The sequence below is a fragment of the Corvus hawaiiensis genome, chromosome 1 (assembly GCF_020740725.1).
Source record: "Corvus hawaiiensis isolate bCorHaw1 chromosome 1, bCorHaw1.pri.cur, whole genome shotgun sequence".
NCBI lineage: Eukaryota > Metazoa > Chordata > Aves > Passeriformes > Corvidae > Corvus > Corvus hawaiiensis.
The window spans coordinates 34,793,358-34,819,101 of record NC_063213.1 but is presented as its reverse complement, the minus strand read 5'-3'; the positions used below and the strand labels follow the sequence as shown (position 1 = coordinate 34,819,101).

The window sequence follows — 25,744 nt, the reverse complement described above, 5'->3', positions numbered from 1 at the left end:
GGAAAGGCTAGAAGGCCATTTTATTTAAAACATTCAAACTTTTATGTAAAAACATGTAAAGCTTGTAAAAGTAGAATTCTATTTGAAGCACAGTGTCGGATTTTTAAGTAGTTCTTTTCTAAAAGGCAAAACAAAATTCCTGTAATCTAATGCAATTTCCAGACATTGCAAGAATAAAAGATGTCCTCATGGTCTGTGAGAAGTGCAGCTGAATGTGTTGCATCTGGGCTATTGCACAGGTGAAAAGTAGTTACTGAATGGGTCTTCTGATTACTCTCTCTCTTTGTCTCTGTAGAATAGGTTAGGAAGGATAAGAGATGTATTGTTTAGAGACATACGTCGTCAAAATGTATTCTTAGGTAGTTTTTATTTCGTTGAGTAAATCATTTTTTTGGTGGAAAGATGTATTTGCTAGTAGTGTTGTTATGAATACTTGAGGCACTGTAAATAAGTAGTTTTCATAGTTCTGTAAAAGAGCACTGATTATAAGAAGAGTATTTTAAAAAGATAGTACTGATGTACATACTTAAAATCCAGATCATGGATTTCCCTCACCAGTGATTGATGGTTCTTTGCACAGGACCCGGAGGGAGTTCGAATGTGAAACAAAGATGTCAATAGTATGGCCCTAAAGGGAAGTCTGGCCCTTCTGTCTATTCAAATAAGCATTTTAAAATTTTGCCTGAAGCATTGTGTTACAGGTGTATTATTAAAGCAATCTCTTGTAAGTTAGCCAGTGGCTAATAAATCAGTTACCATTTCACTGTGAGAAATGTCATTCTGCAGAACGGCATAGCCACAGAGCACTTATCAGTTGGAATGTGAGCATTGAGTTTGTCTTTAGAAATTGTTCACACCAGATTACTAGAGAAAGGATCTAAGACTCATTTGGGCTTTTCTCTCTTTCAATATGGCCATTCCAGCTAGTGCTAACATTTTAATAGGCTGCCATGTGATCTATGTAGTATGATTTTTCTGCACTAAAAGATTGATTGCTTATTACATTGACTTAAATTATTCTTGCTATTGGAATTCTTATGTGCTGAAAATTAGTGCCTTTAGTCTTTCACTTTTATTGCACATATTGATCACATATTTCAAAATAAAGCAGATTGTAAAATTAGTCTCTGACTAAGTTTGCCGGAAGATTCACTCCTTATGTTAACATCACATATTCATTTAAACTTTCCTTGACTCAGTAATTTTTTTTGTTTTAGAGTTGATTAAAAGAAAAGTCTAAAATTTCAACAAAATTACAGAGCCAAAACTAATGTATCATCTTGATTGTAACTGCAGATACCAGAAATGTCTGGTTCAATACTTCTTTTGACATATAGTGTTATTCTCTTTGGTGTGAGAGTTAATGTTTTGCACTTGTTTAAATGTAGACTCGTGATGTATATTGAAAGAGACAGCAGAAAGACCATGCCAGGAAAAGAGCAGCGAGGTGGCAGTGAATACCTGTCAAAATGCCTGGATCTTCTCATCTATCACATTGTGAGGGAGCTGCCAGGAATTCTAGGTAAATTCAGTTTGTTAACCAAACAGATCTTACCTTTCCTTACTTTGTCAAAAAACAGATATATCCTTAAATATACATGTGGAAAGGCTGTATTTTCTGATTACGTAAAGTTTGCATGATATCAGCTTCCTGAAATTTTTTATATGTCATGATCAGATATTTTGTATTGTAATGCATGATATCCTATATTAATGTTTTGTGTTTGTAGAATGGTAAGCCCAATCAGCTCAGTCAGGAATAAAGCCTAGATGTACAAGAACTTTTATCAATGTTCAATAAAGATATTGTTAAATCTATAAACATTGTACAAATCTAAGAACAAATTTGCCCCATAAAGCAGAGGCCTGGGAGAGATGCAACAGGGCATATCTCTGAGTACATGTTAATCACTTACGCTGAAATTTATATATAGAGTACTTGCTACAGACAGTTTTTCTGCAAAATTTTAGCTTAGATACTTCAGTTGTTTTAGATGCCTGAAACCAATTTGCTCATGCATACGAGCTTTATTTTCGTAAAATTATTTTCTGATGAAATGATACCTGATGTATTTTTCATCTTCTCTACATTATTGCTAGGATATTGAAAATGTAATGGTAGTGTGCAAAGGTTAGTAGACCTAAATGTCATGCTGCTATTTTAAGAGAAACTTTACTTCCTCTGCTAATGCAAATTTTTGCCTTGCTGCAAACACCTGATCCCTTTTTTCTAACTAAATACCAGGTTTGCATATTGGCTGTATTTCAGGATGGAGGTCTCAGACTAGAAATGTTCGAAGCACAAATTCACCTCCTACTGTTTATATATACGATATGCAACTGATATAGTAGGCTCTGATATTTCCTCAGAATCTGAAAGCTCTATACATCAAATACATAGTTGCTATCATAATACGTAGTACATCAATTGCTTAGACATGTAATTACTATTGATTTACAATTTCAATGCATTGTTGAGAACTGATATCAAGCATAATTTCTGCATTTTGTTTTCTTTTCCAAGCTGGAGCTGTGTGTTGATTGTTTTCTGTAATCTTAAATTATCTCTCCGTATTTGTCCACATTTGTCAGAAGTCTTTTTCTTTTTATTGCTGTATGATGAAGGAGCATGTACTGCTTGACCTATGGTAAAAGCGATGGGCTCCTAACAATAATAATCAGATTTGAAAATTGGAACAGTGAAAAGCAGTTTAACTGTTGATTTAGAATTAATCCTAGCTGGCTTTTTTAATATACATTTGTGTAAGCTCCTTACTGATACCATCTTCTTCCACCAGATGTAGCTATAAACCAAATATATTAATAAGTTGTAGAAATTGACCTTAAAGATACATTTGAACAAAAGAAATAAATTGTTAATCTTCTGGTTAATTTAAAAAGTTTTTGGTTATTTAACCTGTTTTTAGGAAGTAGATATAAATTGTTTCAATCATGCTAAAATTAAAGGTAGCCATATCTACCTATCTATCAAATGCAGAATTGCCAAATGAGATTATTACATAGTCCTTAAAATATAGAGATTGTTCAGTAAATTAGTTACTAACCACAGAGAGGTCTTGTTGAATTACACTATTGTGTGTAATTCAGAACAAAAATGTATTAATGAAAAAAATGTTGTGTTTTATGTATTTGAAGAGTTTTAAGCAACACTTTCTTTTCTTTACCAACGAATGAGTCAAATCTTTAAGGCCTACTTCAGTGCCAGGCACTGTCATTTCTGCTTATATTGGAAACTGAACTCCATGGGAACAGAAGAAAAGCATTGGTATTATTCAACATGATTAAACTCTATCTTATTCTGAAAGGAAAGGACTTTTCTGGCCTGAAAAAATCATATAAAATACTGAGTCCCATTCTTTATTTGTTTAACATATATGTGAATTCCCTTTTACAGTTTTGAGCAGCTCTCTTTGTAGGAAAAAAAATATAATAGGTGCTCTTTCAAGAAAGCATTTGGCTTTTAATATTTTCAGGTTATAAGGACAGAATTTTCCCTCTTTTCATATGAGTTAACTTTTCTCATGCTGCTTCTGTTCTTTATCCCTTGCAGAAGAGGTCTTGCTTTTTGTAGGCAATAGGAAGCGTGACACAAATTTAGCATGATGTTCCTTGATTTTTATATGTTTCTTCTGAGTCTGAAGTATAATTTTCACGATTGCAATTAAAATTTTGTTTGCTTATTATTATGTCTGAGGTTTGCCATGGAGGCAGCTAAGTTCTCTGATTGATCTGTTGCCATCTCTTTTATGAGAATTCCTGTAGCTTTAGGTCACTCGTGTCACGGTTAAATTGGTGTATGAGAATGTATGTGCATGGCTGTTGGAAGGATCTCTTTTTTTGGAGGGTAGGGATGTTTGGGGTTTTATTTCCAGTTTAACTGTGCTGCAGGGGAAATGTACTGCTTCAGCATTGTGTCACCCAATAATCTTGGTTCATTCAGTTCTTGATTAGCTGAAAGTCATGAGAACTTTGCTTTTTATTTCACTGGAAATATAATTGCATCTATAGAATTTAGCCAGTGTAAGTCCACTCTGCCAAGAGGAGTAATTTCATCTTTACTTCAACACTCGCCTTACTTATATTTCTATCCTCACTGTTTTGCCAGAGGACACCTTTGCTTGTCCCTGTGGCCAGAGTAGGGAATTGACCTGGTTGAACACTGAGCTAGGAAAGAGAAGTGCTGGATCAGCCCGATTCATCATGCAGTCACATGAACACTACTTCTAGCAGACAGAGAAGGAATGAACAGAGGCTGCTGGAACAGAGATGTTTTATTTGTCATGTGCTGTTGTTTAGTGATGCTTTTATGTTGGATCAGCCTGAAATGCTGTTTTCTGTAGGTGACATTCTCAGTGCCCTAACTAATGTCTCTGGACGTAAACACCCATCAACGGTTCAGGCCAAACAGCTGAAGATGTGCCTTCCTATGATGCCTGTAGTGCTTCATCTTGTGACATCTCAGGTAGATTTTTTTTCCCCCCAAAATTTGTGACACAGAGGACAAACTCTTACAGTTTTCCAAAATCTAATTTCTGTCAATCATGGTCAGAATGAGTAAAATAGAGGTTTTGTTAATGCATAGATATGTTGATGAGTATTCCACCTATGAAACATTATTTGATAAATGCACTTTATATAACAACTGTAATGACAGAAGCAAATACAGATTTTGTCCTCTTTTTTTTTTTAACATGTGAAATAATTGTTTTACTTTTTCTGGTCATGAGATATGCATTTTATGTAATTTTTTTCCAACTTTGACTAATTTCAAATAGGTATTTCGTCCCCAGATAGTCACAAAGGAGTTTCTTTTCAACTCTGGCATCTTACTTGTGAGTATGAAGTCTAAGTTAAAATATTTTTACAAGATATATATGCATAAAATTTTGGAAATCACTTTAATGAAATAAAATTGTATTAAATTTCTAAATTGGAGAGAGAAGTTTATTCTGAATATATTTTTTAAGCTTTGGTTTTATTCAAAACTTTATATATAATCAGAAAATCTTTTCTGTAGTAATCTATTTGTTCAAAGGGACACTGCACATATTTGACAAACTGAGAATTTCCTGTGTGCTTTATTTCTGAATATAAAGGTTTAGCTCTAAATTACACAGAATATTTTCTCTAGAATTTCATGCTATTATTTTATGAGTAGAAATGAAAGAGAAATTATAATTAATTTATATTTAAGGTATTGTTTCTTCTTGTCACCTTTTTCTTCTTGCCAGTACTTCTACACTGTGTTTAGTTGATGGAAACCTATGGAGCTAAGATATTTAACTCATGGTGACATTTACAACCTATTTCTGACATTAGCCATAGAAAATGAACTTCTTAGCTGTGCCATTGGATAGTACAGCAGAAATGAAGTAGTACAGTTCTAACATAATTTCCTCATATGAAAACAAATGCTTATGTTAAAGGAGAAAAAAAGAATATTCTGAAGTTGCATATCAGAGTTAAGTAAATACTTTTAAGTGCATGAGTTCATAAATGACAACTAGGTATTTATCTCCAGATAGCATGAAAAAATGCTTTACTGCAAACAATTATATTCAAGTTCAGTGTTCAGATTCCCTTCTCTTTCTCCTTTGACTCTTTATTCCAAGAAAATGTGGTTTAATTTATCTCTATGAAAATATTTGTGTAAAAATTAGCATTAGAATGATGAAAAAAAATTTGAAACTGTAGATGTTGAATTACAAAGCCCTTTCTCCCTTTGAAGCATTTGTAACTAGGCAGTAGATTTATTAGTAGTTTCCAATCAACCTTCTAGAAGGTGAAATTCTTCTGACAACAATATAGGTACAGCAGACCAGGTCCAATGAAAGTTTTCTTTGATGTTACTCCAGCTTGTTTGAGCTACTGACTGAGGAAGTCAGGCTAGCACAGCTTTCCTCTCAAATCAAGGAGGAGCAGATTACTCAGTGTTTCCTGTGTCTTGTCCTGTCTTCATTGAAGAAAAGGCAATTCAGGAACTTACATACACTATTTAAATTTAGACATGAAAAAGGGAGGGACAGTAGTATATCTGAAAAATTAGTATAATATTTTAATCCATTTTATTTAACTGTGTTATGATATGGCTAATATAATTAAATGTGAAAGAGTAACTATCCATTCTACGAGGCAACAATCTACTCTGGAAATCTGTGTTTGGCAACATTCCCACTAACATCTATAAAGGGACATTCGATCATCAGCCTGTATTTTTTCAAAGTACTGTGCTATAACTGAGGCCCCTAAGACTTTAGCAAGGCAGTCTTTTTTGTTTGTTTTGTCCTTTTTTTTTTTTTTGTCCTGATTTATTCAATAGTCTTGTTCTTAACAATAAGAAATTGTGAGGAGTGGAAAGATGTGTGCTTGTGATCTGGAAGGAAAAGAATAGTTGTTTTCCTCTAACGGTTGTTCATTGAGAATTTTTTTTTCTTGCTGCTTTGAAGTTACTTCCATCATCACTGTAATTTTCAGTAGTGTTGAGCAAAGAAATTGAGAGGGGGTCGGGACAGTCCTTTCATGTTTTCTGCTGTGAACAGAAGTATATGGAGGACATGCCATGCCCCAGAGGCACAGCTAATAGCAGGCTCCTGGTGGTGTGCACAGGGCACAGACTCACCTGTAGCGAAATACACATACACCATTTCTCTCCGTTGCTTAAGAAACCCAAGACAGTTGAATTTCTTCAAATAAATACATCTTTTCCTTGTGTTTCAAATATAAAATTAGTAAGCATTAGTAGCCAAAAAAATTTTTGCACCAGCTATTTTGATGTTTCCAAATCGGTCTTGAGACTATGGTTGCGTGAAACTGTCTAAAATTTAACAAACAAAATAATTTACTCTCTTCCAAAACACATTAATTAGATATTACCTAGTAATTTCCTTCAAATGATCAGGAAGATAACATTTTTTTATAGAAGCACTTGTTTTTTATGACTGCTGCTGAGGTGCTTTTAAATAATGAAATATATAATTAGTTTCTAACTCTATTTTTAATTAGAGAAGAATCCTTCAGATGTTTCTTACATACTGTGAAAAAGATAACCCATGTAGAAACTTATGCCAATTTAATATGTGATAAGAAAAATTTAATTGGTAGTGAAATATAAAACAAATGCCATTTTCTTAAATACTACATTAGTAAAAAAGAGCATACTACAAATTCTGCAGAGAATTTTCCTTCCTTAGCAAATCTTAATAACATGTCTTTTGCATCCCGATGAAATAAACAGCCCTGCATAGAAGTGAAAGCAAAAGAACAGTGGGTCTAATTGTACAATATTTACTTAATCCAGATTATTAATATCTTATTGACCCTGTTCCTTTAAATGATGACAATTTAGGTGCTTTTTAATAGAAAGTTATGTATGCATTTTTGCATGTTCTCCTGAGTGTAACTGCATCCACAGTGTGTATTGAATGCACGGAGATCAAAAAGATGGTGCAAAATAACAGAAAATTGCATTTTCTGAAGGGTCTTTGGTCATTTTAGTGAGTTATTTTGACATAGCCACATCCAAGGTAGTTCAAAGTCTTCTAAGAAATTACAGTTTTCTGTTAACAGTGAAGACATTTAATTACTGTCTATTTAGCTGGAAATGCTATCATTTCTGATACTAGTCAGAGTAATAATCCTTACTGTACTTCACATTTAAATGTCCAACAGCATTACAGACTTGCAAAATTGTAACAGCTTGGTCATTAGCACTTTCAGTTTTAGATAATTATTATGAAAGTTTATCCCAATGTAGGTGCATTAATATTTTGTATTTACACAGTTCTTTAAAGAATTTCTTGTTGTAATAATTCAGTGATTATGCTTTTTAATTTTTTTTCCTAAAGTGTTTTAACATAAATTCTGCTTCTTTTGTAGGAGTTCATCAGATCGATAGATTCAGGAGAAACGAACTTGGATAGAGCAATAGGTAGGGTAACCTAGGATATTGCAGTACTTTTAGATGCATGTATTTTTACTAAGTTTATGAAGAAATATGATTACTCTTACCAACAGGGCAAGCTGCATCAGAAGAATTGATTAAGACTACTTTATTGACTGTTGAAGCAGTTACAGACCATCCTAGCTTGCTGATGATCCATCGCTTGACTGTAAGTCTGACAGCAATTTAAATACTTGCAGGCTAATAGGCCTAATTCCATTTATAGATAGAAAGTTTTGAAGATTTAGAAACCATTTAAAATATGGTTTAAAATGTATTGTGGTTCTATTTGACAGGAAAAAGTACTTATTGTTTATAGAGAATTTTCAAAGAAGCAGCAAGGCATTCAGTTTACTGTATTTAGTTGAGAAATTAGAGGGAGACTGAGAAGGACTTAGAGTTTAGAAATAGTGGTTCTTGATTCTGTAAGTTCTTCAGCTTCAATGCAAGTATGTTGCTATATATGAGTGAAACTACTGCCACTTTTTATGCTTTTAACAGAAATACATGCTTTTAACAACAGCATGGCTTGGAAACATCACCTCTGAGGATTGATCCCATTCTATCATATTCCTCCTGACGAGATCATCAATAGCAGTTATGGTGTTGGGGTTTTTCTGTTGCTGTTTGTTTGTTTGTTTGCTTTTTTAACTCTAGCAGATTTCTTACTTTAAAATTTCATTAGAATTACCAAACCCACATATTGTAAGCTTTTAACATCACTAAGATTTGTTTTCTTTGAAGTTCTTGGTTAAAAGATTCTACTGTGAGCTAAGCTAGTGGAAGGCAGAACAATTACGTTGTGAAATAGTTGTCAGCAAGTCAGGAGGTCTGAATGGTTGAATCGGTGTTTGACAAATCATCATAACCTGTACTGATACATTTTTGTGCTTGAACTTTCACCAAAATACAATCCACCATACTCACTGAGATGACCATTAGATTCAAATTGAATCTTATGTGTTTATATTGGAATTAGGTTAAGGGCATGCGTCCAATATGGCACTTATATTAAGAAAGACATTAGCAAATAAATAAGAATGAGGGATGTTAGCGATCGTGCTAGATAAGAATGAGTGATCTTAGAAATCAAGCGTTTTTAGAAGTTGAACCCTATTTGGTGTGTATGTGTTAGTTGAGTATTTAGATTATAAAGTCCTAATAAGTGAAAAGGGTAAAATTAATCCAAAATATAAATTGGAATTTAAATAAGTTTGATAATATTTTTTTCATGAATGCTCACAAAAGAGTGGTATTCAAGAAAATGGTCCTTATGCAAAAAAATCTAACCAATTAATAGTCAGAGGGGAAATAGTACAGAACTGAACAGTTCAATTTACTTTAATATGGCAAAAAGGTCCTAGAATGAAATGTGAAGGGTAGGTGAAGTATGAATGCCTGTTGATACCTTCCTACATGCCTGTCAGCATGCCTCTCACTATATTATATCTGTATCCTTCTAGAATCACCTCAATTTAAAAAAATAATTGCTTTATACTCAGTGTGTCTTATATTGACAGAAATATGTACCATTTTTTATGGGGGTCCATCAGTGCTGACTGAAATTGCAATACCTTGTGTCAGCACATTAAATAAAATTCCTCTCCCAGTTTCAGCTTTAATGGTCTGGGAGTTTTCTCTGGAAGAGAAAATTTCTCTTCACAACTCTTCTTCCCTTCCCACATTTTCCTGAAGCCAGGGAGTGACTATCCTAGTCTCTGTTAAGTAACCCATGGCTCGCAGTAGGGGAGTTTTAAAGTAGCTAGATTTCTGGGGAGCAGTTTACTTCATTTCATTTGTTGAAAGTTTTAGATGTTTATTTAAATTCCATCTCAACATATCAGTTAGGTAGCTAGAGATAAAACTTCCTTCCTAACCAATGCTTTTCCAGTACTTCTGACACATACCCCTTTTGTAGTTTCCCTGGTTTAGAATAGGTATAAAATTATACCCTTGTAAATGAATTGCTTTCTTTTTTTTTTTTTTAATCTATCACTTCACTCACTGATTTTCATAAATAACAGTTCTTGCTAATTTAAAAGAGCCCTCCTGACACTCAGCAAATAGTCATTCAGACATAATTTAAAGTGGAGAAATTGCCTTGCATTTTGTATGTTAAATTCAAGAAATTGTCCATTGTCATTAATAATCTCTAACCGCATCTGCCACTAGTGGTGCAAACAGTAATTAGTTTAATACTATTTACGAAGTCTAGTGTGCTAATTATACTTGAATGTACAGCATACATTACTTTAGAGGAAAGTGGTACTTCATCTTGTATGATGCATACAGACTATTTTTGGAATTGCTGTTGCTCGAGGGATATCTTCTAATTGCTGCTGGCTGAGCCTGACTGGAATCTATGAATATAAATTCCAGCACACAGCAGAACTTACTGCTTTTTTAAAATGTTGAAGCAAGACATGTTCAAGCTTCCAGATCAATATTTAAGTATTACAGTGGTTAATAGGACACTCTTCTACTGGAGAGAAATTTAAATCCTAGGCTGAGCTCAGAAGCCTGGATTGCTCATTTAGACCAAGTTGTTTACAAACAGGATTTTAGGTAGTGAGGCTGGGTGAAGGCCAAAACCTTCTTGAGAGGATGCAATTATTTTTCTACTCTTACTGTGACATTGCTTTAAAGTCTCTAATCAGAATTTAAACGCATCTAATAAAGTTTAATTAATTTAATGAAAAGTGGGTCTATATTGAGCAAGCAGAACCAGAAAGTTTTTCAATTGAGATCTGTTTTTAGTTTAACTAAAATGGAAATTGTTTAAATTAATAGGAATTTAAGAGCAACATCTCAGTTTATTTCCCTCTTTGAGAAGAAAAAAATTACTTGTTCTGGATTTTAGTTCATGTTTGATTTACTTTTATATTCATACTTTGAAAAAAAAACCCAGAATAAATTTGAGAGTTTTGTGGTCAAATTTCTGATTACCATCAACCTGAAGTCAATTATTGAGGAGATTAACTGCTGTGGAGACTGACTGTATTAGATATGACAAAGTGTGATAAAGTCAATGGAAATTAATTGAAAGTGCTTAAATGAAAGCCAGCAGTGAGCAGTAATTTCATTTTGCATGCAGTTGTGTGCATTTTTACAAGATATAAAGACTAACGGTAAGTGTGACTTGGAAAATTTTTACAAAACTAGATTTTAGGGTATACAAATACGGTGATGAAGGTCATTAAAAAGAGTCTGTATAGACTGGAGTGAAATATTAACCCCAGTTTCTTGAACTGGCACAAGTCCAACTCCTTGTTTCTTCCACCTACCTAAAATGTAAACATGTTTACTAAATTCAGATACTAAGTGTTCTAATAATATTGATTTTCTAATTTTGGTAAGGATTTAGATATAATTAACTGGAAGAATTCATGCTGACTGTATAATTTGCATTTTTCTTTTTTGTATTAAGTATATTTATTTGCCTGAAAATACACAAATTCAGAGCACTTAGAGCTCATGATGGCAGACAGTTCCTCTGGGAGTCCTTTCTGTACTCCAACTAGCTCCCAAAAATTATCTGTGCACTGCACATACAATCTTTTACCCAAAACATTAAAGTTGATTTCTGGTTAAGGCAAAAGTTGTCAGCAGTGATTCTCTTCCTCAGAGTTTTAAAACTTACTTTTAAAAACCAGGCTAAAATGAAAGCACCTAGAACACGATGAGTTGCTTGATGGAAAGTCAAGGGAAAAGTTGTATGACAGGGAAACGTACTGTTTGACAATATGAAAGTTATTAGTTTCAATAAAGGTGACAACACAAGGGTTAGAAACTTCTGCAAGTGCTTTTTTCTTAATTTAGCATCAGTGGTATTCTTCATCCACAGGCTGTTCTAATCTAACCACTGACAACGTAATTATGTCAGTGTAGGATGTGACTATATAACATATTGTACAGAAGTTTCTCAATCACATTCCCTTTTCAAGTAGATTAAAATACTACACTGCATGTGGCTTTCTGTCCATTAAGCTAATCCAGATGACATGAGACTTTTTTGTGAAATCAGTTCTCTACTAATTGGCATATTGAGTCATTCAATCAGAGCTGTCTCTTCCCAGAAGTAAGAAAAAAAAATCCTCAACAAAGATTCTGAAGACTTTTAAATAAAAATTACAGAAGTGTCATCCTTCTTCCCAATCTATTCTACCATTCATTACATTATTTTTTCCATTACATTCTGAGAGATTACTGATGATATTAAAACACTGAGGAGTATGCTGTGCCTCCAGCAACAGCTTTGAGAAATTTGAAGGCAGCAAGAAGGATGATTGGGGGTTCGGGCATCTCTTCTCATGAGGAAAGGCTGAGGGATTTGGGCCTGTTCAGCTTTGTGAAGACAATTGAGAGGGGACCTCATTAATGCGTATAAATATCTAAAGGATGGGGTGTCAAAAGAATGGAGCCAGGCTCTTCTCAGTGATGCTCATACCTCACTGGTAGAGTTTTCCTTGCAGAAATTACTGAACATTATGGAGACAGGTGTTCTGGTTCTGGATAGAATATTTGTATTTGCAAAAAGGTTTTGGCAAAGTCATGCATCAAAGACTTCAAATTCATTAGTGGCCCTTCCCTCTTACCCTCAGGCTGATCAACTTCTAACTAGTCAAAATTTACTGAGTGGATAATAGAGATCAGATTAAAAAAATTTAGGTATTTTAAGAGTTGTGTCTTACAAAGGTTTGTTGCAATATGTGCTACTAATCCAGAAAAGGGAATGAATAGGAAGGTGACAGAACTGGCTGATGGCACTAAATTATTCGCAATAGTGAAAATTAAAACTGACAGAGAAGTTGCAGAAGGTTTTAAGATTTGAGTGAAAGGAAAATAAAGTGACATGCAATTCAATACTGATAAATGACAAGTAATGGACATGAGGAAAATAACTTCAACTATACATAAGCAGTGTCAAACTCTAAACTACTTCTAACTGTTCTGGAAATCTTTCAGTATTATTTTTCTTTGGTAATGATAGCTAAATACTCAGCAGTAATCAGAAAGACAACTAGATTATTAGAAATGACTAGTAGATGATCAGACAAAAAAACAGAAAACATCACTGTGCTGTGGTGGGATCACATGTCCGTGTCTCAAATACTGAACGCAGTTGTGGTCATTCACTCTCAAAGGGAATGAAGTTTATCAAGAAAAAGTACAGCTCAATGATGCAAGGAGGGTCTCAGTAGAAAAGAACTTCATCTTGGAAACAGAATGCTCCATAGTGTAGTATTATGAATAGCATGGGAAAGATGAATTGGAAATAATCATTCTTGCTTTTTATAAAGTAAGAATATGTGGGTATCAAGTTAGCTGCTTTAAAATAAGCAAGGATGTGTCTTCATAAGGCAGAATTGAAGTGTAAAATGCAGTGCTGTAGGTATTGCACATGCTAAATGTATAAATACATTTAAAATAGGATGGGACAAATATATGGGAGAAAAGGCTAAATGCTAAAATAATACAGGTACAGCATCAGCTTAGGAAGTTTCTTAATTCAAGAGGTACTTTTCTAGAAACTAGAAGCTTTATGCTTGGTCTATTTCTCCTACTTTTTTTCTACTCCATTCCAGCTGTCAGAAACAGGATTACCAGGTTTGAGCCATGGTTTTTTGGTCCTGTACATATATATTATAGTTGGGAGATGTGAGTGTAGTGTGTGTATGGAAGTTTCTAGAATTTCATTACTGTTTTGGGTACTGATAACAGCACAGTTATGGCAGCACAGCCTTTGAATGCCATCATTACAGAATTATACAGTGGTGACTTTGTGCAGCTAGGAATGTATCATGAACTGGATATCAGGCTATTTAAAAGGTGGTAGGAACTCATCTGTAGCTATGATCATATTCAATCTATATAGTCTGTTTAGGCTTAAAGAAGAATAATTTCCTTTTTTTGTTAAGTGATCTTTGTGATAAAGACTGAGGCAAAAAAACCTGTATCTGATTTATCTTCATGCATATATGGAGATTTGATTCCACACAGATATCAGCAGCCATACAAAAGAAGAAGAAATGAATCTTTGTTTGAATATTCTTCTATTTATTTCAATGCCAAAATGCTAGTAACATTCTTCTCTCTACATAAATGACACAAACATCTGCAATTTACTGGTGAATTTGTTAAAAATATTTTATGTACTATTACACTACAGTTTATTTCACCTTAATAATTATGTGCAAAGCTCATATCTTGTTTACAAATTTGTATACACATTAGTGAAGAACAGTGACCCAAATGGCATGGAGAGAAGATTAGGATTGTGGAGTTAGGAAGTATATGATTTAAGGTTCATATAAAATTTAATACATGCTTCCCCCTTCAGCATATGCATTCTGATATGCTTTTGCATAACAAAATAATTTTCCATAGGGTTAGTGCTTCATTTAGTTGATCTCCCTACCACACTGAACTGACACAAGGACCTGCTATGAGAATTCCTGACACCTGCTATGGAGAATTCCTTTCTAAACTGTTTACCAAAACTGAGGATTGTGTTAGAAGAAGTTCAGAATAAGCTACTACAGTCATTTAAGACCTAAAGAATCTTCTTTACAATGACAGTCGAAAATATATATATCTTAGAAAAGACAGCTGGCTTAACTACATTCTCTAATGTGGAAAGACTTCTGTTAATGCTAGATTAGAATGAAAGAAGATTTCAAGTTTTAGAAATTGGAGTTGCATCATGTTGTATACTGTCATTTTAATCGCCATAAGTCTGAGTCAATGCTCCTGCTGTTGAGTGATTCATAATATCCAGGGACTGTAGGTTGCTTCAGATAATCTAGAGCTGCTTCTTTCCCTCTTTTCTGTTTCACACCTTTAATTTACCACTTACATGTGCCTCTTCACTTGAGAGGCTTTGCAGTACATTGAACTGGTTTCTTGGACTGAAAGATCTTAAGTACATACATTTTTTTTCCTACCTCACTGGTATGTTATAACTGATACATTACCGTTTGTAGAACAGCTTAGAAACCTGCACTAATGGAGTTATTGGAATGCAGTGTAGTCTTATTATTTAACTGAAAAGACCATGAAAAATTTCAAAATTATGAAGTGTTACAAAAGTCACTACATCTATGATATATAGCATTATCTATATAGGTAGAAAGGCTATTTGTACTTGCAAGAGTAGTTTGACTTCCATCCCTCAAGCAGAATCCTTTTACTTCTTTTATTGAAAGTCTGTAACAAAAGCATTTTGTAGTAGTATTTTTCAGAAATGAAAAAAACCAAAATAAATGAATTTAACTCTGTTAAATTCATTTAACAGAGTTCACCAGCCAGCAATTAAATAGTTGCTAACTGCAGTTATTGCTGGCTAGAGGCTAACTTCAGTTAATGGCCCTTTTCATACATACTTTCAGCTTCTATAGATGTTTCTTATTAGTAGCTGCACATATCTAGGGAAATTTTATCTTCTTGTATTAATTACTGAAACAAAACACATGGGGGATTATAACACAGTCTTGTTACACCAAATCCTGTCCACAGTGTAGTGACAATCTACACAGCAATTTTATTTGTATAAGTAAATCCTAGGACAAGGTGTGCATCCATGATGCATGCTTAAAAATTGCAGGGTTGCCCATCCATCCTCTCCCCAAAACCCAAGCATGTCCTGTCTAAATAAATTATATTTTAACAATGATTTAAGACTTAGAAACTCTCTTATAGAGAATACTAGTAATACTCAATTTTTGTAACTCAGCTATAGCCTAGTTTATCATCAGTTGATTTCCAATGGAGCTAAGCTGACTAGTCCTGTGACAGGTGATAGATTTGTAACAATACCCTCATGGACAATAAAGAGTTGACTGGATTATATTTTTTCATAGTGCAACTTAAGTATGCAAATTTAAATTTTAGTGGAAGACTGTGTATTACCAGAAGGGAAGAAGTTAAAATATTTTCAAGTCTCTGTATTAAGCTTGGGGATATTTTAATTAGAGGTAGTACATCTTTCCTGATGTATTTTAATTCTATGCCATTCTGTTTTTCATCTGAACTCTGTTCAATGATTAGTTTATGGCTTAAAGCACCAGGATTAAGATACTCTAATATTCTTTTTTCGTAATATCTTACATCTGCGCTGAATTCTGTATTTTAAATTAAAATTCCGTGTCATGGAATTTTACTAAAGTTACTGTTGTTTTCTATATAAAAGTACATTAATGTCTGTAATTTTGTGGCAGTTTACCAGAGAAAAATGAACTTGGTGGCTTTTTAAGAGTGATTAGGGCTGAATTTCCATGATTATTCATCTCTTTTGATTAAGGGCTCTAGCAGCAGAATAAACATGAATGACAGTGTATCTCTGTTCTGTCTTTTTCCTCTGTGAATGATCTAAGCCACATCTTTCTAATTCTGTTTTAGGTTGAAGACTGTATCCTCCCACCACTTGTTTCTTTGGTCCACAGTCAGAATGGTAGGTATACAGACACATCAGCTACAGTTTGCATGAATTCCACAGTTTGTTTTAGTTACATTTCAGTGTGGTCACATTCTTGGCACCTTTATTTTCTAGTGGAATGGAGACTCTTCAGCTTGCGGTTGCTCTCAGAAACTACATCACTGCTTTTAAGCCACGAAGTCATGGCTGAGGAGAAAGGGGAGACCCTCAACTCAAACAACAAGCTTCTGTCTCTCATTAGAGATTTACTGCTGCCTCAGTAAGTATAATATTGCTCCTGTAATGGGGAATAACTTGATACTCAATCCATTTTGACAGTGTATTTGTTTTAGCCATCCTTTCTATGTTTAAATGGCTAAGTTGAAAGAGGAATAGCAATTGACTGCTGCCAGACTTCTTTGCCCAACTTCTCCTCCTAGGTTTATTTAGTATTTTGTCACATGCAACACAAACACAACTTCTGTGTGACACTCATTTCTGATACTGTGCCTCTGGCTGCTCTTGGAGCAAAACAGGATTCCCTCTAGCTTTTGGGCTATAATTTAAATACTCCTCTTTGTTCTTCTGATAAAGTCAGAACATTCTAACTATAACATCTTTTTGTCAATTTTGGATATTGTACCTTTATTTAAGATGTTCTGAAATCATATGTAATGGCATATAACTTTTTAAAAAGAACAGTGCATCATGGATTAATCTTTCATAGTCCACTCAGAGGTTATTGCCTCTAAATTGCTGTCCTTTCCTGCTGCCCCATGCAGCAAAAAAACCCTACAGCAGAGTAAATGAAACTACAGCCTGTGGGCCAGATGTGGTCTGGAACTTCATTTACATGGTTCATGGTCAAATGAGGCCTCTCATTTCATGCTGACTTGCAGGTGAGCATAAAGAGAGCTCTTTGTGTTGCACACACATTGACTGTGAGCTGGTAACATCTGTGAGTAGAGGGAAGGAACACAAGATGAGTACAGCAGTGATGAGTCATCAATTGTATTTTACACTATTCTAATAATGCTGCAGTGTATTTCCCTGTGTGGTCCTTAAAAGTTAATAATGGTCAATACTTAGCTGCCCTGAGTGAGAAAATTGTTCTCCACCCCTACATTAAATAAATGCAAGAAGGCTGGAGGAACGGATGCTGGATTATGATCAGAAACACAGTGCCTTTTCCAATAATGAGACTTTCTCTGCTGATTGAGCAATGTTCTTACAGTTTAAGGGCCAAAGTTTTATCCATGCAAGGTGTGTACACTTTTCTCTATGACAGAGAATTGGATGGAAATCTTACATTTCTGTAGAGAAACTTATTTTCAACACCTTTCTTCACATTTTTTTCCTCTGGGAAATGTAGAATGTATCAGTACAAATTAAAATGGCATCTGGAAATATTATTTTTAAAATAGACTATATGCATTATTAAAATCTGTCAGATGATTTTCTTTTGACAGGGGAAGAGACCTGAAGTCAGAGGAGGGAGAGTTCTGTCCTTGCTCTGAAACTTGCCCTTTGTAGCCATGTCTATCTTATTCAACATTTCTCATTGAACTGGGGGAAGTGTGTTTGGAAGCACATATTTTGCTAAGTACAAACTAGAAGGAAAACAGCCAGTAAACTTCTGTCTCCAAGCTTACTAGCTCAACTGAGAGGAAGGGTTTTTCAGCCTGAGACTAAATATGACCCTATCTATGTTGGGAACTTCACTTGTGCTATCTTAGCATACATTGTGTGGCAGATGCATGAAAAAGGGTCTTGCAGCAGCTCAGAATCTTGGCTCCAGGGTTTAAGTGTTTCCTGAATCAGTTTCCACATCTCATTAGTTGAGATGAGAAGGAAGGGCTTCTAAGAGTCAGTGTTATCTACTTGTAAAGATAATGTAAAGCTCTATCCCAAGAAGTATGGGTTACTTGAAAACTCTGAGATGGAACATTTGGAGGCTGAAGAGCTTTTTGCTGATATTGTTTAGTCCTTCTGTTGCTGGGTAAAGGATGGGACAGAATGTGACAGCTGGAGGACAGTCAAAAGAAGGGAGGTATGTGATGGCCATTTTTTCATGGGCAGTCTGTGGAGGGAAGTAGGTATTTCCACCCCTTTTGAATCTACTGAGAACTGAAAGCTGTTGAACCTGGAAGGGAGGGACATGCGGGTTTAATATGGGATGTTCTTTTTAGGGAAGATTGTAATCTTAGACATTTGTGTTTATATTTTGTTCCTATAAATATTCTTCTCTAATTAATTTGTTTAAATGTAAAACTGACCCTTGAAATAGAATGTGGGTCACTATGCATAAAGTATAAACAGACTTTATTTTGGGATAAATGCAGGAGTGCAGTGATTACTACTTTTATCTCATCTTCTGCATCATCAATAAAATGGTAATTCCATTAAATATTTGTGCATTTATGGATCACAAAGTTAGCTTCCTCATAGGGTTTTGATTAAATTGAACAAAATAATGTCATTAACTTTCAGTTCATTGAAAGATTATTTTCCTGAGCGTTTCATAACCAAAATGAAACCTGCAGCTATAGACAATGAATACATGGCAAATGCTTTATATCCAGATTTTTTAATCCAAAATTGAAACATCAGCTCTATTTCATTTTAATTCTTAATATACTTAATTATATATCATTAAAAATTGAGCCAGAATCAGCAGAAAGAGAGAAATGTGTAAATAAAGTTTTATTTCATTTGAAAGTTTTTGTAGCTTGTTCTCAGTAGACTACCAAGCCAATTCTGCAAGTATGAAGTCCAGGATACTTGACATAATGTTCTTTTTTTAAGAATTTAAGAGAGTCTATATCCCTAAGTCTTTAGGTCTTTTTGTCAAGGTTGTTTATAGAAAAGATTGACAAAATAACTCCTTACAGTGTAGTACCTGGAATTCACAAAATCCTTTCAAAATGCCCTCTACAGCTGCTGTTACTAAACTGTTCTGTGTTATGAAGTGGCAGTGAAATCATTTGATGACTCATTCATTTAATAAAGTATCTCAAGCATGGACTATTTTCCCTTCTGAGAAGATTCATATATTCATAGCTCCAAATGGCCTTTATTCAGGAAATGTGTTTGTATTAATTGCTAATACATTGACTCTAGTAATCTGCGTTTTCTCATGTGGTATTTGGTTTGATGGATCACTACCCCTTCCCTTAGAAATATCCTTTACTAGTATTACCTTGGGAGAGGGGAGAATAGAGTTCCAAGAAAAAGGAAATGAAGTGAGACTTTTTTTATTGAACCTCAAGAAATTAGGATGCTAAGTGTGCTAAGTAATAATAGTGTCTCTCAAATGTAATATATAGAAAACTTAAAACTGTTTAAAGTGGACTCTGTTTAGGGGTCATATTGATGTGTTTATAGAAACAAGTATATTGCCAAGTGTCAGATTTTTAAGCTAGCATGGCTGATTCATTTGTTACTACTGTTAGAATTACAGTTTTGGAGACTTAAATCCATGTCTTATGCAATGAAAGATGGCTTCTGGCATCTGAGTCACCTGATAGCATCTTTGCTCGCCTTGGAAGATTTAGTCATGGACGCTGAAAAAAAAAAAATTGCAAGTAGTCCCATTATGTTTGGTAGGAATATGTATTTCTCGTATGTAGGGCTTTTGGAATCAGTGTCTTCTAATGTATTACAGTATTTTCTTCTTTTATTAAGGAAGAGATTTTTATTGACCAGTGAGAAATAGTTTTCTTTGGGGAACTGGAATCTGTTATTTGTAAAGGAGAGAGTTTAATCACTAAAGACCTGAAGCCAACACTGACTTCTAACTGATAATTCTGTAGATACTCCAATGTGATTTGCAACCCTACAGTGGCTCATTCAAGTATGTAGTAGCCATGACACATTGCCCATAGGCTGTGTGCTTGTGTAGGAATGTTAGCCCTTATGAGGGAACTCCCACAGGCTACATCAAGACCTCATGGCTGATGTGCTTCTCCCTCCTCGTCATAGACAAGCAAAGCACTTCATCTCCCTCTAGATTTCCTTCCTGCATAAATCTGAGTGCTGTGGTGTGGTGCCTGCAGAGAGGGGAAGAGCTAACACACAGTAGGGTACATACTAGCATGAATGTTGTGGGAAATGATCCAGATTCCTCAGTTCAGGCAGCACTAGGGATCTCAAGATGTGAAATAAAATTTTCAGTGATTTGCATGATTCTCTCTCCCTCTACCAGAACACTACAATTTCTTCTTTTTGTGGAAGCATTTTGTTGCTCATAACATGATAACCTACCATGTTTTCCTACAATTCATCCTTTCATTTGTTCTTGATTAATTCTTCATGGTTTTTCTTTTGCAAATGAAGAGATTTATACTTCCTCTTCTATTACTTCCATGTATTTAGAGTAGCACTATTTGAAATCAAAGACTGCATTTTGACATAGCCTAGTCTGTGGTTTTCTATGCTTACATCTTTCTCACTTCCATCATTGTACCCTACTGCCATCCACATACATTTTTGTTTAAATGCAGTAAAATTAGCCCTGTTTTTTGGGTGGATATCACTAGAACGTTAATAGCAACAGCAAGGTCCATTTTGTTTTTCAGCAGCCTGTTTTCCCTTACCAGGATTTCCATGAGGTGATACTTGGAAATGTTTCAAAGAGGTTTTTCTTGTTTTATTTTCTGCCGTAGCTCTCAATAAACATTGCTTTGGAGTACTTTTTTATTCTTCTGGTCTATATTACTTGGAGAATGGAAATATGCTGCAGTGAAAGCAATATTTTTTGAAATTTGAGATAAAAAGCTCAATGTGAGTTTTTCTCAATTTTGAGAAAAATAACTATGTATACAAAATATAGAGCTTAATCATATGTAATTTGGTTGATCATCTTCCTGAGCACCCAATAAATCTTCTGCCTGATACTTTGAGGCTCATTTACTACTTGGTCTCTTGAAGAATAGATTTTTTTATGTATAAAATACTTAATATAGATCAATAAATAAGTCTTGTGCATGTAGACAAGGTGAATGTTTTATATATGTAACCTGCACATATATATATGCGTATATAATATATACACACAAGGATATATATTATTGCATATTTTACAATTCTATCTCTCTCTCTAAAAACGTGGTCTCTTACTAATGCTGCTTTTAAATTTAATCTGATACTGGTTTTAAAATACTGTTTCTAAGTGAGTCTTGTTTGTTGCTTTGTACAATTTCAAACAGCGTTGTATTTCCATTGTAGTTATAGAGTTTGGAAATGGGAAATTATGAATTTTTAATATCAACTTTTTTGATATATATCTCTTGACTTGTTTCTGCCCCTTTCCCACCTTGTCTTTCAGGTATGAGCACATTCTGCTGGCTCCAGACCCAGTACCAATATATGCTCTGAAACTGCTGGTGGCCCTGACCAAGCACAGCCCTGCTTCTGTGAGGTAATACGACTACATATTCCCTGTTGCTCTGGCTTCCTTCTGTTTCAACTTCTTCTTTCCTATTGGGAATTAGCAATAACAGATCTCACTGTTGTACTACTTTGACTAGCATGATTTAGAAAAATCATTGGAGAGTATTTGTTATAGAGCACAATCTTATGTCTTTTGTGTCAATTTTGTATGATTCTGGTTATTTTAATGTGGATTTAGCCAATGAAACAACTAGAGATAAAATCATAAGAATTTTAACATTAAAACTATCTTTAAAAATGTAAAAAAAACACAAACAAAACCCAAAACATCATCAAAATTTTTGTTCAGCTAAACATATTTGTAGCTAGGACAAAGGGGATGTGTTTGTTAAAGGTTCACACCAGTCAACTCACTTGAAAGCTGATCAGTTCTCCTGCAAACACACCTACCCTTAAAGTTCCTAAATATGGATTTTAATTTTTGGTATAGGTAGACTCAGTATGTTTAGAAGTACCTTAGTATCTCTTGCTTCTTGTTCCAAAATTTAGGCTGTGATGGACAGAAAGAAAATTAAAAACTGTGTCATAGAACTTACACTGTGTGAGTTGATAGTTATAAGGAGTGATCTCTCCATCTTCCTGGATATGCCCAAAAATGTGGTTATTCTTGTCATTGACCACTGTCTACTTGTGGTGTCTGATAGTGTTATGGCTCAGAGGTTGCTGAGCATTGTACTGTCTTGCTTTGGTTGATTAAAATGAGCACAAGATTAAAAAACATCAGGAAGGAAATTTAATTTGTTTTCCCACTTTTTATTACAAAATATGAAACATCCTCTTTGTCGCGGGTTCGGTTTGTAACCGGGCGGAAACACCAATTTAGTGTAGTGGTTTGGTCCAAAATACTCATTACTGTTTATCTGCTGTGAGATAAGAATTAGGAGAAATGCAAAACAGGCACCAAACTTGAAAGAATATAAAGAAGTTTATTAACAGACCTAAAAGAAAAAAAAAAATTATACCACCTTCAGAACTCTCCTCCTCCCCCCACCTTCCTCCCTTCTCCCGCTGACAATGTAAAAAGACAACCCTTAAGATGTTCAGTCTGTTTACCACTTCCATAATAACTTTGTTCAGTCCATTTAGAAAGAGAAGTCTCTTCTTGCTCATGCTATGAAAACATTATCACAACGAGCCAGCCACCCACTTCCAAATATTGTTCAGTCCATTTAGGAAGAGGAGTCTCTCTGCCTGCGTGTGAGTCCTTTCCCCCGACTTGCAGCTTTTCCCGCAACTGCTTTCGAGGGTCCACTCTTGAAGTTTTTTGGGGTACAATTTTAAGGTTGAGCCGTTCAGAAACAAAAACAGAGGCCCTTCTCCTTCCCTGGGAGCAAAGGGTCTTCATCATCTTCATCGTTAGGACTATCTCTGGGAGCATCTCTAGGGACTGAGGTTTTCTCCTTTCCCATTTGGAGCAAAAGTCCTCATCTGGTTCATCTCTCCCTGTCCAAACTTCTCATGAAATTACAGCTGCATCAGCATCTGCCTATCTCGGCGCAGGTGCTTTTGCTCACGAGTTGAACACTCCACCCCCCATATCTTCATGAAATTACAACAGGATACTCTGATATATCATAGCTTCACAACAGAATTTCAGCTTTAAGCATCTCCTCTCTCTCTTCCCTCAGGTTTTCAGCTCTTCACAGCAATAAAAAGGGTTAATCTCACCTCGGCCTTGCAGCTTTGCAGCTGGAATGTTGAATGTTTCCTATCGCAGTGGAGAGGGGGGAGAGCTGAGCCGCTCCGGCTGCCCACGGCAGGGCAGTGGGGGGGGTTCCACGGCTGGAACAGGTCCATGGCTTCAGGATGGCCGTGGCCCGGCCCGGCCTGGCCCGAGCAGGGCCTGGGCTGGGCCCGCTGGCCCCCACACGGGCCCCGCAGCCACCTGTCCCAGCGCCGGAAACGAGAGAGAGCTTGGAGGGGGAGTTTGCCTATTCTTAAATGTGGATCACAGAGGTGGTCACAACTTTAAGTGGCTTAGAGAATTGTCCATATTCAAACTGGCCAGCTGATAGGTTCTATCAGTTCCCAGAGGAAACTGTAAGCACCCCTTAGCAAGGACGTCCCTTCCGGGACTATGCTTGCTAACCTATGACACTCTTTTAATCTTTTATGATGCTACTGGGAATGGTGCTTTAATATACTAAGTAGACTACAAATGAACTAGGAAATACGGTGGCTTGAGATTTTAAATGTTTTGAATTGTATAGAAGAGTTTCATTGTAAACAAGCTGTTTATGCTACTGTAGGATTTTATGTATTCTAGAAACAAATAGAACGGCTTTCCATTTTTAGAATTAACCTACAGATATTCTAGTACTTTAAGAGTTATGAAGAATACTTCTGTAACTAGAAAGCTGGTTATAGTAGCAGCACATTTCCTCTGCCTACTGAATTTGCTTTATTTCCAGAATCATACATATTTGCCATTATGCTCAGTGTAGGTAGATTGTGGATGCACACTCATTCTCATGGTCATCTGGCATCAGACAGGAGCTTTTTTCTTAATATTAATAAAAAGCAGCTGTGGATATTCAATGAACTATTAATAATTTGAAATACCAGTATGTCCAGCACTCTTACTTAAGAACTGGCTACCAGATTCCAGATTCTAACCCATCTGTAATTGTTGTGTCTCTCACATACTTTACAAGTCCTCTTTTACTTTTTCTAAATCATTTGTTTGGCTGGGTTTCTTAAGGAGCACAGTTTAGGCAATTCCCTTGGCCTTTTTCCTTATTCTTTGACTTCCCAATAAATTTTGCAGGAAGTAGCCAATGCTTCAAAAGCATGAGAGAGGTGAATAATATATTCATATTGATACAAATTGCTGGTGAACAAAATAGAAACCAGGTACATGCTATAGTGAATACTATATCACAATTGGTTCTGTTTTGGTTCAATGAGTAACTAATTAGTATTCATGAAGCTCAGAAATACTCAAGGCATATGCTCTCTTTTGTTCCTTTCATTAGACAGATGGAAAATCTCTGCAAAAATTGTGATGGAGAATAAATAAATAACACTGGACACAAATCCTGTGGGATTTAGTTTGTTCTTTGTGGAAAAACTCTACTGCATTTTACTACTGATGAGAGTGATGTGAGTCACTGCATTGAGCCTCTGTGGCTTCTTCAAGCTTACATTTTATCCACAATGCCTGGCTTTCAAGGATGGATGATGCTTTCTCCTGTGTTTTTAAATGAATAAAAGTGATGGTAGCAAAAAGATCGTAAAATGACAAAATGTTAAATTAGTATTTACCTTACTGTTGCAATGTCTTTCAAAAATAGTTATTAATACTATTATTTTGAAGTAAAGAGTGCATTGGGAGGAGGAAAAGGCTAGTGTGCTTTTATTTAGTTTGTTCATATGATAGCTTGTTCTCGGACATGCTCACCTAAGAGATTCTTGCTTTCTTGCTCTCTTTTTATTAATTCTACTAATTTTCTTGCATCTCACACTTACCGTTCTTCTTCTCACCACCAGCTCAGTTTTTACCTGTGTGCTCCCTGATAGAGGCATCTGCATTTGAGCAGTTCTTATTTTAGCACTTGGAAGGAGACAGATGCACTCCATTTTTTTGTTTCCTTTTTTTCATAGCTGATACTGTAAATTAGTTAAATTGTGATATCAGAGGAAAGACATCTCATCTTCTTCCTACTATTTTTGGACATTTCTGTTTTCTGTTACAGACTGTTTGTTATATATGGCATAGATACAGATATTTGAATACAATTATATTTTTGATGTTCTTTAAGCTTATGATAAAATATTGTAGTTACAATACATATTTTGAATGCCTTTAATTAGCATTTTATAAGAATATAAAAAATAATTTGTAATCTTTGCTCCACTGTTGAAGTAATTTTTAACACTCTCTGTTGTGGGAGCTCTTCCACTCCATTGCTTTTCAATTT

The 25,744-nt window shown here is 35.0% G+C and overlaps 1 protein-coding gene across 8 annotated transcripts in view; it reads left to right on the top strand.

The window, feature by feature from the left end:
• The window catches only part of ULK4 (unc-51 like kinase 4), a 224,149-nt gene that overhangs the window by 62,729 nt on the left and 135,676 nt on the right, over positions 1-25,744 (top strand). For all 8 annotated transcript variants that reach the window (XM_048299801.1, XM_048299764.1, XM_048299787.1 and 5 more), the window contains 8 exons: positions 1,389-1,522; positions 4,362-4,483; positions 4,797-4,853; positions 7,897-7,948; positions 8,035-8,129; positions 16,358-16,409; positions 16,509-16,653; positions 21,700-21,792. In XM_048299801.1, coding sequence (XP_048155758.1) covers positions 1,389-1,522; positions 4,362-4,483; positions 4,797-4,853; positions 7,897-7,948; positions 8,035-8,129; positions 16,358-16,409; positions 16,509-16,653; positions 21,700-21,792 — 750 coding nt within the window. The remainder of the gene's footprint in view (positions 1-1,388; positions 1,523-4,361; positions 4,484-4,796; positions 4,854-7,896; positions 7,949-8,034; positions 8,130-16,357; positions 16,410-16,508; positions 16,654-21,699; positions 21,793-25,744) is intronic.